The sequence below is a fragment of the Puma concolor genome, chromosome B1 (genome assembly GCF_028749965.1).
Source record: "Puma concolor isolate L17-30 chromosome B1, mPumCon1.1.hap2, whole genome shotgun sequence".
In the NCBI taxonomy this organism is placed as follows: domain Eukaryota; kingdom Metazoa; phylum Chordata; class Mammalia; order Carnivora; family Felidae; genus Puma; species Puma concolor.
This window is the reverse complement of record NC_141670.1, coordinates 26,456,247-26,471,876: the sequence shown is the minus strand read 5'-3', so window position 1 is coordinate 26,471,876 and position 15,630 is coordinate 26,456,247. Positions and strand designations below refer to the sequence as shown.

General features: G+C 43.2%; 1 protein-coding gene across 3 annotated transcripts in view; it reads left to right on the top strand.

The window, feature by feature from the left end:
* LOC147581517 (low-density lipoprotein receptor-related protein 2-like) overlaps positions 1-13,799 on the top strand; it is a 44,310-nt gene extending 30,511 nt beyond the window's left edge. For 2 of the 3 annotated variants that reach the window (XM_086703336.1, XM_086703337.1), the window contains 12 exons: positions 521-739; positions 1,134-1,317; positions 2,746-2,947; positions 3,034-3,198; positions 3,375-3,575; positions 5,014-5,563; positions 5,986-6,111; positions 7,214-7,324; positions 8,621-8,857; positions 10,721-11,198; positions 12,813-12,921; positions 13,635-13,799. In XM_086703336.1, coding sequence (XP_086559462.1) covers positions 521-739; positions 1,134-1,317; positions 2,746-2,947; positions 3,034-3,198; positions 3,375-3,575; positions 5,014-5,563; positions 5,986-6,111; positions 7,214-7,324; positions 8,621-8,857; positions 10,721-11,198; positions 12,813-12,921; positions 13,635-13,661 — 2,609 coding nt within the window. In that variant the 3' untranslated portion in view covers positions 13,662-13,799. Of the gene's footprint in view, positions 1-520; positions 740-1,133; positions 1,318-2,745; positions 2,948-3,033; positions 3,199-3,374; positions 3,576-5,013; positions 5,564-5,985; positions 6,112-7,213; positions 7,325-8,620; positions 8,858-10,720; positions 11,199-12,812; positions 12,922-13,634 lie in introns of those variants that run through there. The other variant, XM_086703338.1, reaches the window with a different exon arrangement.
* Positions 13,800-15,630: the final 1,831 nt, after the last annotated feature.

Here is a 15,630-nt window from a genome sequence, read left to right as displayed (position 1 = left end):
ATTTTCCAGGAATAACAAGTGCAAATCTCCTTTCTCAAGTCCTAAATGCCCCTGCCTGCTTTCTGTCTGCAGAGGAGGACTAGCATGGTCCCCAAGCCCCCTTTTTATATGTAGCAATTTAGGTTGGGTTAGAGTCTGAAGGTGTCTACAGATAAGGCATCCTTATAACAGAACCACAACTCCGGCTTCTGTCGCCACCGGTCAGCCTTACCTGAAGTTAGAATGAGTGTCAAAAGTTCCAATAGGCACTTTGTTCCTGCCCACTATGCACAAATCCTTAGTTAGAAATATTGTTTTCAGTTTACGCTAGCCATGCCTTTCTTCTGAGTATCTTTGAACTGTGGGTATTAGCTCAAGTTTAATAACATCGAGGGGAGAACTACTTACATACCAGCTGGCTGGTGTCCCAGCCCTGGCAGTGAGAAGGCAAAGACGACTTTGTTCTCTTAGTCCTTAGCCCATGCTGGGTTCAGCAATCAAACTCCTTAAGGCCGTGCTGAAAGCGGTTCTAATTTGGCAGGTACCGAACCAATCCTGCTTGTGGCAATTCAGTTCAGCCTACTCCTCTATGGCTTGAGGAGCTTGAAGGAAGATATTCTGGCAACCGTAGACAAGAACATGATGATTTTCTCTATTGACTATGACTTAGTGGGGCAGAAGGTCTTCTGGACAGATGTCGGTACGGAAAGTATTAAGTGGATAAGTATGGACACCAAGAAGAAAGGGACCATGGTGAAAGGTATGTCCCTTTGCGCAGACTTCATGCTGCCCTTGTGAATTACATATAGCGTGAAAAATAAAATGAGTGGCCATTAACATTCTAAACACTGATTTCATTAAATCTTCTTCACTAAAAGAGATCAAAGCCTGCTAATTGGCTGGAAATGGCAAGATGTGTTGTCACCCCAGAGGACAGTGGGGGCCAAACTGTCAGCCAGAGGCCATTATTTCTAATGGCCGTCTTCCTCTAGGAGTAGAACTTGGGAGTATTTTAAAGATTCCTCTGATGGGGATGCAGGTACTCATAGGAAAATGAATTAACATGACATTCAAGCCTGAAGCCTAGGAGCCAAAACCCAGTAAAGGCTGTAATTTAACCTCGATTCACATGTTGAATGGCTTCCTCTCTTCAGGGATAAGGTCAGACTGTATAGTGGTCGACTGGATCGGAAGGAATCTGTACTGGGTGGATGGGACAGCTGGCCAGATTTTGGCAATTCGGCTGACTGCCGTCTGGAGAGGAAAATCTGAGCACACGATTGTCCTGGATGATGACGTGACTCAACCACAGTCTTTGGCTTTAGATCCCCTAAACGGGTGAGTCCGGGGATCACGACGCCAGTGAGGTCCTTTAGGTTTGTCATTCCTCCTTAGTTCTACCTTGGTTGTGTTCACCCAACACAGAATGAGTGAGTAAAAACCTATCTGACTTGACTTTAGATCTTATGGTGATGTGGGTCAACCATACACATGGTAATCGTAAAAGTTTCTGGTAAAAGTCCTTTATTTCAGTGAAATGAGATATAGGTATGCTCACTTGCTGGCCCACCTACACTTTCTTCTGCTAAAATAATGCTCCATTCAGAGGTATATTATTTTATGGCTTTAAATGGCAGGAGGAAGGAGAATGGAACTAGGGATAGTGTTTAATTTATACTGATGTGCTTGGTATTAGTGGAGGAAATAATTATGTGTTGGGCTTGAATCTAGGTTCTTCCATCCAGAGTCCTTTCTCTGTGGAAAGGGCCAAGAACTCAGAGACCATGTTTTGTATCTGTCAGAGCCAAACCTTCACTGGGATGGCCATGTGTGTATCAAATGTAAGAACAAGATAGAGCAAAACTTAGGATCCAAAGGTGACCCATATTGGGGACCCTCTGCTTTTCTCACCCTTTCAACACCTTCAACCAGGAATCTGTTAACATGGTCCTCAGGAAATTGGCAATAGTTCCTGATGCATCTAATGGCTTCAATTGTGACTAAGAATAAGGTCTAAGGCACGCATCTTCCCATAGAACTAGCCTACTTTCTCGCCCAGAGAAGATCGGCAGGTTCCCTGGCTGTTTTCCAGGTCCAGAACTAAGGTATTCCTTGGCTGCTTCTATAGCTGTTATGATATTTTATCTCCAAGTAATGAATAAACACGCACTGTAAAATTTCAAGGGAAACTTTCTTTTACCACTTCATAATTTTTTTTAAATTTTTAAAAATGTTTTTATTTATTTTTGAAGGAGAGACAGAGCATGAGGGGGGGAGGAGCAGAGAGAGAGGGAGACACAGAATCCGAAGCAAGCTCCAGGCTCTGAGCTGTCAGCACAGAGCCCGACGCGGAGCTTGAACCCACAAACTGTGAGATCATGACCTGAGCTGAAGTTGGACACTTAATCGACTGAGCCACCCAGGCGCCCCAACATTTGTTCATTTTTGAGACAGAGAGAGACAGAGCGTGAGCTGGGGAGGGGCAGAGAGAGAGGGAGACAGAATCCGAAGGAGGCTCCAGGCTCTGAACTGTCAGCACAGAACCCTATGCGGGCTCGAACCCACAAACTGTGAGATCGTGACCTGAGCCGAAGCCGGACGTTCAACCGACTGAGCCACCCAGGCGCCCCAACCACTTCACAATTTCACATAAGGAATAGACCAAGTTTGAGGAAAAAAAATAATTGGGCTAGAGATCAGTGTTTTAAGGAATGAATCAATATTTTCTGTGAGGTAATACTTTAAAGCTGACTTTCATCTGTATAGGTTAATGTACTGGTCTGAAATTGGAGGAGAACCTCAAATAGAACAAGCCGGGATGGATGGTAGCAGCAGAAAAGTACTCATCGATCAAGGTCTTGGCTCGCCAACCAGCATAGCGCTTGACCAGTTTAGCTGGAAGATATTCTGGTCTGATGACAAATTTCACTGTATTGGCTCTGCTAATCTAGATGGCACTGGTATTACTGTAAGTGTCCCTTGGTGTTAGGCTGTATGTAATGTCTTATGCCTTGTATAAAACTCATCCCAGAAACCTCATCACCACCATTTTAGATGCTGCAGCTAACTCGAATCAAGAGCCCCTTTTCGGTCGCTGTGTTTGAAGATGAAGTCTTCTGGTCTGAGATGAAGACGAGAACTGTACAACGCATGAAGAAGACAACAGGCAAGGACAGGGCTGTCCTCATCAAGCGTTCTGAACAGCCGTACGGACTCAAGGTCTACAGTGTACTCTTCAAAGTTTGCCCCTCAGTCTCCCTAAAAAGGCCATATGTATGAACTTCCCAAGTGCAAACTAGTGACATCCTTCTGTCATGATTAGAAGGCAAGATTTACTCATTAGCTATTTGTCAGGATTCGGTGATGCGTAGTAACATCTGGCTGCTTTCTTCCAGATCATGCATGAAGTGCTCCAGCCCAAGTCTACCAATCCTTGTCTGGACGCTGGATGTTCTCACTTGTGCCTTCTGAGCCCACGCCCCAAGGGAAGCTGTCGTTGCCCAGTTGGACTCCTGCTCGCAGACGATGGCACCACCTGCGTTCCACTCGAGGAGTCTGCATTTATGTTCCTTGTGTTGCCCACAGTTATCATGCAGGTACTGTTCCACAGCCTTACGTGTCTGGGCCTGGGCCGCAGTCCATTTCAGACCGAGTAATTTGCAAGTTATACATAGTAGGGGCCCTTGCCCTTGGAATGTTCTTTTTTTTTTCTAATTTTTTCTTTTTTTATTTAGTGTTTATTTCTGAGAGAGAGCAAGAGAGAGAGAGTACAAGCAGGGGAGGGGGAGAGAGAGAGGGAGACACAGAATCGAAGCAGGCTTCAGGCTCTGAGCTGTCAGCACAGAGCCCCATTGTGGGACTCGAACTCATGAACTGCGAGATCATATCCTGAGCCAAAGTTGGATGCTTAACCGACTGAGTCATCCAGGCTCCCCTAAATTTTTTATTCTTTAGTCTCTGCACTTCATCTGGGGCTCAAACTCACAACCCTGAGGTCAAGAGTCACATGCTCTACCAACCAAGCCAGTCAGGCACGACCCCCACCCCCTTGGGATATTCTTCAAATACAATTTAAATTCTAGCATTCACTGTGTGTTGGGAGCTATCATGACCAAAATAAAGACCAAAATAAAGAGGCTATGAAATGAAGACCACTTCTTAAGAAATAGCACATCAGAACACAGGTGAGGGATCTGAGAGTGGGATTAATCTCGTTTAGTTGTCTAAGCATCTCACTGGTGGTGTGGAATAATTCTAAATACAAGCAGCTCAGCTGGGTTCTAGCCTGGTGGGGGAGGGTGAGTGGGTGGGGGAGTACATTTTGTGAGGGAACTTTTCTTAAATTATAGGAGGTACCAACAAACAAGTCACTTCTACCTTCTGTCCTATAGAGACGATTTGTCAACTTTGGTACTTTAAAGTGACGAATGTTGAGGGGTGCCTGAGTGGCTCAGTTGGTTAAGCATCGGATTCTTGATTTCGGCTCAGGTCATGATCTCACGGTTTGTAACAAGATCGAGCCCCACAAGAAGCTCTACACTGGTAGCGTGGAGCCTGCTTGGGATTCTCTCTGTCTCTCTCTGCCCCTTGTGTGTGTGCACACACATACTCTTTGTCTCTCTTTCAAAGAAGCTGATGAAAATGAAAAATGTTGGGGTGAAAGATTGACTTCAGTTTCAGTAAGATATTAATACTGGAGTCTCATTTAATGGAGAGGGGCTTTCATATATAAATGTATCAAATCAACACCTTGGACACCTTAAACTTACACAAATGTCATAGGTCAATTATAGTTCAAAAATTTACAAAATAAAGGGGAGGGCATTTAATGAAGGAGTACCTCTTTAAAACCCATGGATTCAAGGACTTTTAAGTGCTTAAAGCTCCATGAAGGGAGAAAAATAACTGCTATCGGTTTTTAGAAGATAAGTTCAAACTCTCATATGTTCCAAGCAGCGTGACATTAATGCAAAATCAAGGTGAAGAATGACACTAGATTCAGCTGGTGCCATCCACCTAATTTTTTCCCCACAGATTTATCTGAAAAATCTAGAAGCGTTACTAGGACAGCCAACTTTACCAGAACATAGGATACTTCCCTTTGCCACTGTGAACCAGCTTGCATCCTTGGACTACCTAGTCCAAGAAAAGGCTCTCTACCTTTCAGAGTTGGATAATGGTGATATCAGGCTACTGAGGCTCAAAGAGTCTGGAAAACTCTCTTGGAGGAAAATCCTATCCGTGGAGGGGACCGTGATCGACTTTGCTGTGGACTGGTTGAGTGGAAACATATATTGGATTGACAGTGAGAATCCCCACATCAATGTAGCTTCCTCAGAAGGTCAGTGTCCCACTGTTCTGTTCAGTGAAAACCTCTACCATCCTGCCTCTGTTGTGCTCCACCCACCCTCTGCAGTCATGTGCTTTGTGGACCTGGGTTCCCAGGAGGATGGTGGGCGTGGGTCCAGCATTGAATGTGCCTCCATGGACGGCAGCAGGAGGAAGGTGCTGTGGCAGAAATCCCAGGTCCCTGCAGGCCTGACCTTTTCGGATTCGGGGACCCGAGTGTACTGGGCTGACACTGGTAAGCAATTATAACCTATGCCCTAAATGTGAGTCCGAAGGACTCTTTGACCAGAGTGAAATAGTGATGTCCTGCTTTCTGGTCTTCAGCCATGAAGACCTTCAAATAGCATTTAGGTCTGAGTTTATATATTCTGTACCACCTTCCAAACAAACACAATGATTCCCCATTCTGAGTAGAAAGTAATAGGCCCCAGAATCATGCAGTTGCCCCTTTGTGAAGGAATAAAATCAAGAACTTAACAAATGTGCACGAGCAAATCGTGGTGTATCTCTGTTGGAGTGAGTGAAGGAGAGCTGTCCTTCAGAAAATGCATGGTAGATCATATCCTCCTGGAGGGGAGGCAGGACAAGAGCCAAAGAGCTACAGGATAGAGTATGGTTGTTTAGGCTAAGTGAGATTAACTAAGCCTCTCTTTCTAGGGAGAGGACTCATAGAAAGTATTCAACAAGATGGCTCTAGATACAGAGTAGACCGCAGAGGAATTGAGGGCCTTAACCTCTTTACATATGGCCAAGGCATGATGTTCTGGACAACAGTTGATGATGGTGGGTGTCTTTGTGATCTGAATTTACTCCTGGATCTCTAAAGCAAATCTGTTAATGCTTAGCATTGATCTTTGGTAGGGTCTTTCTTCTGGAAGAATAGTTAAGCAACTTCTCTAATCTAACATGTATATGTAACAGAGATTCTATGACTTGGGGAAGCTTTTATGTGAAAAAATATTATTCTTTATATACGAACAGGCTTAATCCTGTTCTACCTGAAATGTCTGGCTTTCATTAAAAGCTCTCTGCCTTAGAGGACATTGTGATATGGTACAGAGAGAACTGGGCCAGGAATTGGAACCAGGTAGCATAACTGCTATGCTGCTTGGTAGCTATAACACCTCACCTGTAAAATGAGGACAGTACATGACTCACTTGACTAAATATGCATGGAGGTACTAAGCGAATTATAGAACATTCTGTACTTGCAGGGAATTTCTAGAATTTAAAGCGATTGTCCTAAACCACAGTGTTCTAGTATGTCGTTTCTGGCTAGCATCCAGATTTGGTAAAACTGGAAAACGCTATTTAAAAGCTGTCTCTTTTATAATTTCCAAATGCTGGTCCATTGACCACTTGGGCTGGCCACATCACAACTGCAAAAACAAGTTTTCAGATCCTACCCCAGAGATGCTAATTTATTAGGTATGTAGTGAGATCTTTGCTTTCTGTTGTAAGATCCCCTGGTGATACTTATCGCAGAAAACCATTTTCAGAAATGTTTTAGAACAGTGTTTAAAATCATTACCCATTATTTGCATGGGCTATATTTAAATGTCTCATGTCCTAATTTTCTGTCTTTGTATATCAGGATGTGTACGAATGTGCTCAACATAATTTACACCTGACTTTATTTTGGAGGAAGGCATAGAACTGTTTTTATTTATCTTAAATTTCTTCCCAGAAACAAGATTTAGAAAAACACCTGTCTCTCTGGTAAAACTCTTGTTACTCAACTGGATTTGATGCAGATGGGTGACAGTTTCCATACTGAGCAATTTCTTTTGCACAGGAAGTTGTCTTAGAAGTAAAATGTGCTTTTCTTAAAAAAAAAAATTTTAAATGTGCTTTCCTTCATGATATTTCACTGGCTTTCTTTCAGCCCAAATCACTAAAGTTTGGTACAGCAAGGCAGAACTTTCTGAAAACCGGTGGTTCCAAACAGACCAGAAGATTGTGGATTTAAAAGTTTCCAGCAAACTTAGTCAAAAGGGTAAGCAAAAATTATGACAACACTGAAGCCTGCTGTGGTTCCCCCACGAAGGGGACCTTCCATCCCACAATATCTCCTTGAAATAACTCTGTGTTTCCCATTAAATTACTTTGGCAAATTCTTGTGGATCTGCATAACTCTCTTGTCTTTATGAAGTTCTATGCAGTATAGTTCTGGTATATAACTAGTCCTGTTACTTATTGAGGAGATAAAACACAGTGGTAAGTATATTGGGCTGGGGTTTGATATACTTGGGTTCTATTGTGGATGGAATTACATCTGTGGTATAATGGGAATTGTCTTTTATCTCTGCAGTGGAACTGGTCTTTATTCTACTTGTTGTCACTTGTATCTACTTGTGGTGTTAACTAATCCTTGGAATACCAACCTGGGGGCACCCAGATGTTTTCTTTCCTCCAGTGTTTGGGTAGAGTGATGATGGGCTTAGTTAAAATAGTAATAGATAAAAGTCTTTTCCTAGTTGAGATTAGCACCAACAATGTGACCTTGAATAGTTAACCACATCTACCACTGCCGTGTATATTGAGTATTTTGGTCTTAAGTGATTGCTGCCCCATTGCTTTGCTTTGGAAAGCTAAACATGACTAAAACTGGTGTTAGTCATGCTTAAACTTATGAAGGCTTTCCAGAGAGAACCTTTTCAGAATTCTTCAGTGTGGATTAATGGTCACCCAAGTGATAATAATCTGTGGCTTAGGTCTGAGAAGCAGCAGAAGGGTCCCTGTCACTCCTGAGGCAAGTTTTATCTGCACTATATACATACCTAGTCTACTATTCCTGGAATATCTCAAAATAAAACCTTACTAGAGGTTAAAGCTTAAGATCTAAGCCTTGCAAAACCATGATCAGCTATAAATGGCTGACTTCTACTCAGAATCTTACAGAGGGAGAATAGACACCACAGCCTTCATGTTTTCATCTAAAGACAGCTTTATTTCTAAGGCCCTTCTAGTGTTATTGTTGGGTGCTTGATGTGAGGGAAAAAGGAGAATTCACAAGGGGGTCTTGGATGGGCCAGAGTTCAGCGCGATTTTTCTTAAGCTTCTCACTTGTCTGAACTCTTAGCCTTCTGAAGTCATCATTATCCATGAAGAAGAATCACCAAACACTCAGCACCTGGTTGACCAAAAGGTGTTAAACTAAAAAGCTATCTACTCTGGAAAAAAACATCTGGGTCCCATAACTCTGATAGTCTGTTTGTAGAACGTCTGCAGAAGACCCTTCTGAAACCATCTAAATCAATGTGTTTTTTTTTGGGGGGGGGGGGATCTACAGGTAGTAACAGCTGCTCAAAGGACAACGGAGGGTGCAGCCATATCTGTTTGCCAAACCCTGAAGGACCGACTTGTAAATGTCCCAGTGGGTACTACTTGGCTAACATAAGCAGATGTATTAAAGCTGTCCAGTGCTCTGAGCCATCACAATCCTGTCAGGATGGTCAGAAGTGCATTTCCATGAAGCAAGTTTGTGATGGTCATGCTGACTGTCTGGATGGATCTGATGAAATGGGCTGTGAGTAATTCCTATCCAGGACCCCACTGTTCATCACCATGCATGACATACTTTCAATATTTAATAAAATAATTCTTAATATCTCAATCTAATTCTTAATATCTAATTCTGTAGTATCCCTCAAGCTTTTATCCTCTAGACCATAGCCTTGTTATTACAGGCACTTTTAAACTGAACAACAACATAAAACTTCTATGGGAAATTGGATATCAAATTATATAGACACCTTCTGGAAAGCTAATGTGTCCTCCCATTCAGTTTTAGAACAGGCATTATGGTAGCTGCAAGGAGTCCGACAGTTTGTATGTTGTCTGAAAGAACATTCATTCAATCTAGATTTGATTCTGTGCATTTAAATTGATCACATAGTGAGCATAGCCCAGGAGGAGGAGGTTGGGCAAACGATTTGACCTGTCTTGGTTCAGCTCCCCGCTGTTAATGTGGAAAAAGCACTTTTCTATGTCAAAGAGTTAAGGAATACAAGAGCATGCAAATAAAGCCGCCATCTTAGTACATACTGTTGTCATGTTAGTTCTTAAATGCTAGGTGGTAGATGGTCGTTACAGAAATGCTGCTGCCACATAGGGCCTTCATGGAAAGTTGTTGTTCTGGCCAGTCAGCTAAGCGACTGTGATATCTAATTCTGTGGCAGCCACTATCCTCAAATCTACAGCTTTGGCTCCAATGGTATTCGAGTCACGTGAGCTGTAGAATTGAAGAAACAGTGGGCTCAGCACTGAAACCCGTCATAACTAGTAAGAAAACAAACTGGAAAAGGAGTCTTATAGCCAAGGGTTCTTATTGCTCAATTTAAACCTTCATCTTCCTGAAAGCTGACTAGATGGAATACCAGTTGTTATCCCTAATCAATTCATCTTAAATTGGAAAGTTAATAGGTTTTGACTCCCAGAGTTGATTCTATGGTCTAGTGAATGAGAATGGTTTTACAAAACGCCTTGTGTTACAGTGACTCAAGCACACACGTCAGTGAGTGAGAAATGCATTGCCCTCACCATCTGGGTTTAAAACTAAACTGGAAACCTAACATACACTCTCCTGTCTCCCGTCCTGATGACAAAGCATTGGCTCTACTCCTCAATCAGTATTTCACCCTGACTTTCACATGAATCTTCTTTGGAGGGGATGGTATTAGGCACATAAAGCTAGACTGGCTTCCTCTGGATATACCCAACTGTCAAAGACCCTAAACTGCCCAGGAGCGGAAACACGCCTGTAACACCAGCTAAGGCAGAGACAGCAGGTGCTGCTGTCTTCCCTCCCAGGAGTCTGGTCTTTAGCAGTTTCGTGTGGAATAATGCTTGTGCCAACAGGGATGGAGAATATGGTGAAACGTCTTCAACACAAACCCAACTTTCAGACTGTTGGTGAGAAGCGCCCTGTTGCCCACCCTCTCGCGCCCACCACTGCCACCGAGTCCAGTCCAATATTTGCAGCTAGTAGATCTCGATAAGCCAACAGTTTACTTGGGCTCAAAAAAAAAAAAAATCATGTTTACAGATAAACTTACATCTTAAAAATCTTTCTAGAGATTTACCATTTAGATCCACCACACTATTCCTTATAGAATAAAACATTTTGGTAATGGAGGTGGTCTACCTTGGCTAAAAATGGGCACATCGTCATTTATAAATAGATTGGTATGATAGGCTGCTCCTGAAACCAAACATTTTAAGGTGTCTTACCATATGCAGGTTTTTGTATGTTTTTAATTTTCTGTCCAAAGGTTATGGTAATGATAAGTTCAGACTTCTCTGGTTAAGTCTTCTGGAATTCTTGCTCTTCTGAAATAGTTCTCAACTGACACATATGTGTATATACCCACACTCCTACCTGTTTTTGTAGGTACCTATCCAGATAAAACCCATTCAGCACCAACATCGAAAAATGCAGAGGCCGGTAAAAGGTGGACCCTAAAAGCTGAGCTACCTCTCCAAGCTACTGAGTCTCCCAAGGCTAGATATCTGGGGCCAGAAGGGATGAATTATCCTCTCAGAAAAACACCCATCCCTCCAATTTCTGCTAGAGAAAGCAAGACCTCAGAGACCAAGGGAAAAGGCGAGCCTGTTCATCCCAAGGACTCACAGAGGGCAAAACATCTGCCGTGTAGCACCGACTACTGTAATGGGCGGGGAGTCTGTACGGTGGTAGGAGAGCTGAGAAAGTGCAGCTGTCTGATGGAATATGGTGGAGAGTTCTGTGAAGAGCCAGCACGTGGACCCGCCCCTGGCCACATCGCCCTCGGCGTAACCACTGCCTTATCAGTTGTCCTGGTAGCTCTGGGAGCATTTGTCTATTTCAGAAGAGAACACAAATTAAAAAGGTGAGCAGTTATTAATGTCCTCACGGGAGAGTTTATTCCCAAGAAGGCTTATAAAATAAGATTAATGGGGTCGGAGGTATGGCTCCATCCTAGAAGCCTGTCCTCTGAGAAAGGATTTGGGTGATGAAGCAGCCCTCACCTGTTAGATGACCTACAGAAAAACAACAGAGGCAACGTCTTTGAGTCAGACCTGGGGCAAATGAGATTGTAAGGGATGTATGAGGCGTTGATGGAGGTAAGATTGCCCTCAACAGCCATTAGTGGCATAATAATCTCAGGGAGGAAGTGATGAGATTCTTTACCAATGAGGCAGAGTTAGTGCCAGTGATTGTTTGGAGGCAAATTCAGAGGTGTGTTAGTTTGCCAGACTGGGTGTCTTAAATTTACTTTCTCAATTCTGGAGGCTGGAAGTGTGAGATCCATGTGTCCGTGGAGTTGGTTTCTCCTTGAATTATGGATGCAGACTTCTCCCTGTGTCTTCACATGGTCTTCCCTTTACATGTCTGTGTCCTAATCTCTTCTTATCAGGACACCAGTCATATTGCATTGGGGCCGAAACTAATGGCCTCACTTTAGCATAATTACCTCTTTAAAGACTCTCTTGGGGTGCTTGGGGATTAGGACTTCAACATTTGAATTTGGACAGGACGCAACTCAGCCCCTAACAGGAGGTGAAATCAATTCCAGAAAGATTTAAAGCAAACAAAAAGTTTTGCCTAAAAGCAAGAGAGTCACAGGAGTAAAGAAACAAATAAGGATAACAAATTGCTGGCTAAGGGTAGAAAGGATGACAAAATCAGCTTAAGTATAGGAAGTTATAGAAACTGAAGAAACTGATTAGGTTACACATACTGGGCCGAGACATTAAGCAGCCTGTGTATCAAGAAATATGGAGAGAAGGAAAGTTTTAAAAGTTATGTCTCTGTCCAGCATTCACACAATGAAGAGAAGGCCAGGAGAAATGGTGTATCTTTGCCCAAGGTAACACTGGCTAATAGCTTACTAATGTTAAAACAGACTGAAATTCTACCCTTGGGATACTGATGGTCACCTCAGGTCTTTCTACCACATTAATTGGCCTTTTTAAAAAAATGTTTACTTAAAAAAATTCTTTTTAATGTTTATTTTTGAGAGAGATAGGGCATGAGTGGGGGAGGGTCAGAGAGAGAGGGAGACAGAATCTGAAGCAGGCTCCAGGCTCTGACCCATCAGCACAGAGCCCAGTGCAGGGCCACAGGTTTTGAACCCACAAGCCGTGAGATCATGACCTGAGCCAAAGTTGGATGCTTAACCCACTGAGCTACCCAGGTGCTCCATTAATCTGCTTTCTTAAGTCATCTATGTCTGATCTCTCATTGACCCCAATTACCTAGTTTCCCCCAGTTGAGAAGATGTATTATTTCGGAAATTAAGTGAATGCCTGGTAACAAATCATAATTGACTCAAGTATTGCCCATTCTAGATCATTTGATTCATTCAAAAGACAAAATAGAACATCATTTCCATAATGATAGCCTTTGTTTGGCAGGGGATGAGTTGGCCCTTTCTAATCATAGCCCAATCCCAGCTTCAATCTCCAGGAACAACTCTGATGACTGTTTCTTTGATTTTTAGAAATAGTACAGCAGCATCAAGAAATACGACCCACCATAATGAAAATGGCCAAGAAGAGGAAAATCTAATGAATAGTGAGACTTTTGTCAATGAAGCCTATGACGAGCAGGTATGCCTGGGAAGTGTCTTTGGGGAAAACAGATTGTGGGGTACAGTGAAAGAAGGTCCCTTCTGAAAAATCCTAGCTGGGCAAAACTAGGCAGTGGTAAGTTACAGAGCTTTTTGTAATTGGTGAATGATGCCATTATGTGTGTCAAATGGATGTCCAGTCCCTTGTTTATGTTTAGACTCTGTTCAATCTTTAGTTCAAACTGAAGTGAAATATGCATGAAATAGTAATCTAGACGTTCAGCTTTTGGTGAACTTCCACAAGGAGCTCAGTCATATGGTGGGGTGGGATGTCATTAGAGTTAGCTGGAGTTACCCCTACAATTTACATCCCTCTGTGAGCTCTGCTAACATCTTTGTTGTTTGACCACCTCTGTGTTTTGCTTTGTTTTAACATAGTGAGTATTCTTGGGCGCCTGGCTGGCTCAGTCAGTAAAGCACGTGACTCCTAATCTCAAGGTCATGAGTTCAAGCCCCACATTGGGTGTAGAACTTACTTAAAAATAATTAATTAAAAAATATATATATATTAAGGGACACCTGGCTGGCTCAATCAGTGGGGCATATGACTCTTGATCTCGGGGATGTGAGTTTGAGTCCCATGTTGGGTGCAGAGATTACTTACCAATAAAATCTTAACCCCCCTCCCCCCCAACCCCTGCCACAAAACTACTATAGTGGGTATTCTCTAACTTCAAGTCTCTTTTCCAACAGGAACTGTTAACTTTACATACTGACTAACCTGATGAATACAGGAGCTGGAACATCTCAATAAAAATGGTTTATACATTGTATTGTGTGCTGTTTTAACATCTGCAACTTACTGTAACTGCATGTGCTAAAATGGTAATTTATTAAAATAACTGCTCTTTAAAATTGGGAGAGTGGGGCGCCTGGGTGGCTCAGTCAGTTAAGCGGCCGACTTCGGCTCAGGTCATGATCTCAGGGTCCGTGGGTTCGAGCCCCTCGTCGGGCTCTGTGCTGACAGCTCAGAGCCTGGAGCCTGTTTCGGATTCTGTCTCCCTCTCTCTGACCCTCCCCCATTCATGCTCTGTCTCTCTCTGTCTCAAAAATAAATAAATGTTAAAAAAAAAAAATTTTAAATTGGGAGAGTTCATCTGGTTTTGTTAGTGGGTGTTGGCAGACTCATCACCAGCGGGGGTGGACGTCAGTACAGGCCCCAAGTGATTTAGGTCGTGGCTTGTTCACAGAAACTTTCTAATCCCCGTGTGCCTGGCCCCAGTTCTAGTCAGAGGTTCTGAATTTGAATCTTCTCTCTGTCACTAACTTTGAGGTGTAGTTAATTGCTCTGAACCGGTTTCTCAGTCTTGCAAACGGGAATGATCTCTCTCGAATCTTTACCTTTCAGGTAAAGGTCAAGTTTCTGCAGTGTAGCAAGTGTTCAAGTATTAGTTCTTTACCACTCTCTGATACCTACAAACTTAGCACTCGCTTTTGTTGAAAATTTATAAAAACCGTTAATGCTCTCATTTGACTCTAAAACCAAGTACAGTTGACTCTTGAACAACACAGGTTTGAACTGCACTTATGCGTCCACTTAGGTGCAGATTTTTCCAATAAGTACAATATTGTGAAGGTGTTTTCTCTTATGATTTTCTTAGTAACTCTTTTTTCTAGCTTATTTTGTCAGGTTACAGCATATAAAACATACAATGTACAAAATATGTTAATTGACTGTTATGGGTAAGGCTTCTGGTCAACAAGAGGCTGTTAAGTCTTGAGGGAGCCCAGTTATATGTGGATTCTCTACTGCCGGGGGAGGGCACCCCAACCTCTGTTTGCTCAAGAATCAACTGTACAGGGGCGCCTGGGTGCGCAGTCGGTTAAGCGTCCGACTTCGGCCAGGTCACGATCTCGCGGTCCGTGGGTTCGAGCCCCGCGTCGGGCTCTGGGCTGATGGCTCGGAACCTGGAGCCTGTTTCCGATTCTGTGTCTCCCTCTCTCTCTGCCCCTCCCCCGTTCATGCTCTGTCTCTCTCTGTCCCAAAAATAAATAAAAAACGTTGAAAAAAAAAAAAAAAAAAAAAAGAATCAACTGTACAGGTGAATCTACTTCACAGATGTAGAAACTCGACCAGACGATTTGTCTAAGGCTTCCTGAAGTAAAGTGGGTGGACACTGTTCTCAACACAGAGTTACAGGTGTGGACCAGGATGCATTTCAAACAGCTCTTGCCTGCCGGGGAAACATGTAGATGCTACTTAGATCCCAAAGTCCCTTTGACCACTAATACTTCCGCTTGCCTTCGAGATGACATCTTCCTTCACACTTATGTAAGGAATCAAGGGCACTGTATCAGTGATGAGAGACGGGTAACTGCAGTATTGTCTAAAATTCAATAGCAACCTTGGGCAAATCACTTAATCATGAAACTGTTTCCCCAGTGATAACAGGGGGGTTAACAGAACCTCTCTCAGGCCAATCGAACATCCCATGAAAATACAAAAATGCCTGCACACTAGAGACTGAGAACATGTTTAGTTTAGTTTCTTACAAAATGGGTTTGTATAGGGGCGCCTGGGTGGCGCAGTCGGTTAAGCGTCCGACTTCAGCCAGGTCACGATCTCGCGGTCCGTGAGTTCGAGCCCCGCGTCAGGCTCTGGGCTGATGGCTCAGAGCCTGGAGCCTGCTTCGGATTCTGTGACTCCCTCTCTCTCTGCCCCTCCCCCCTTCATGCTCTGTCTCTCTCT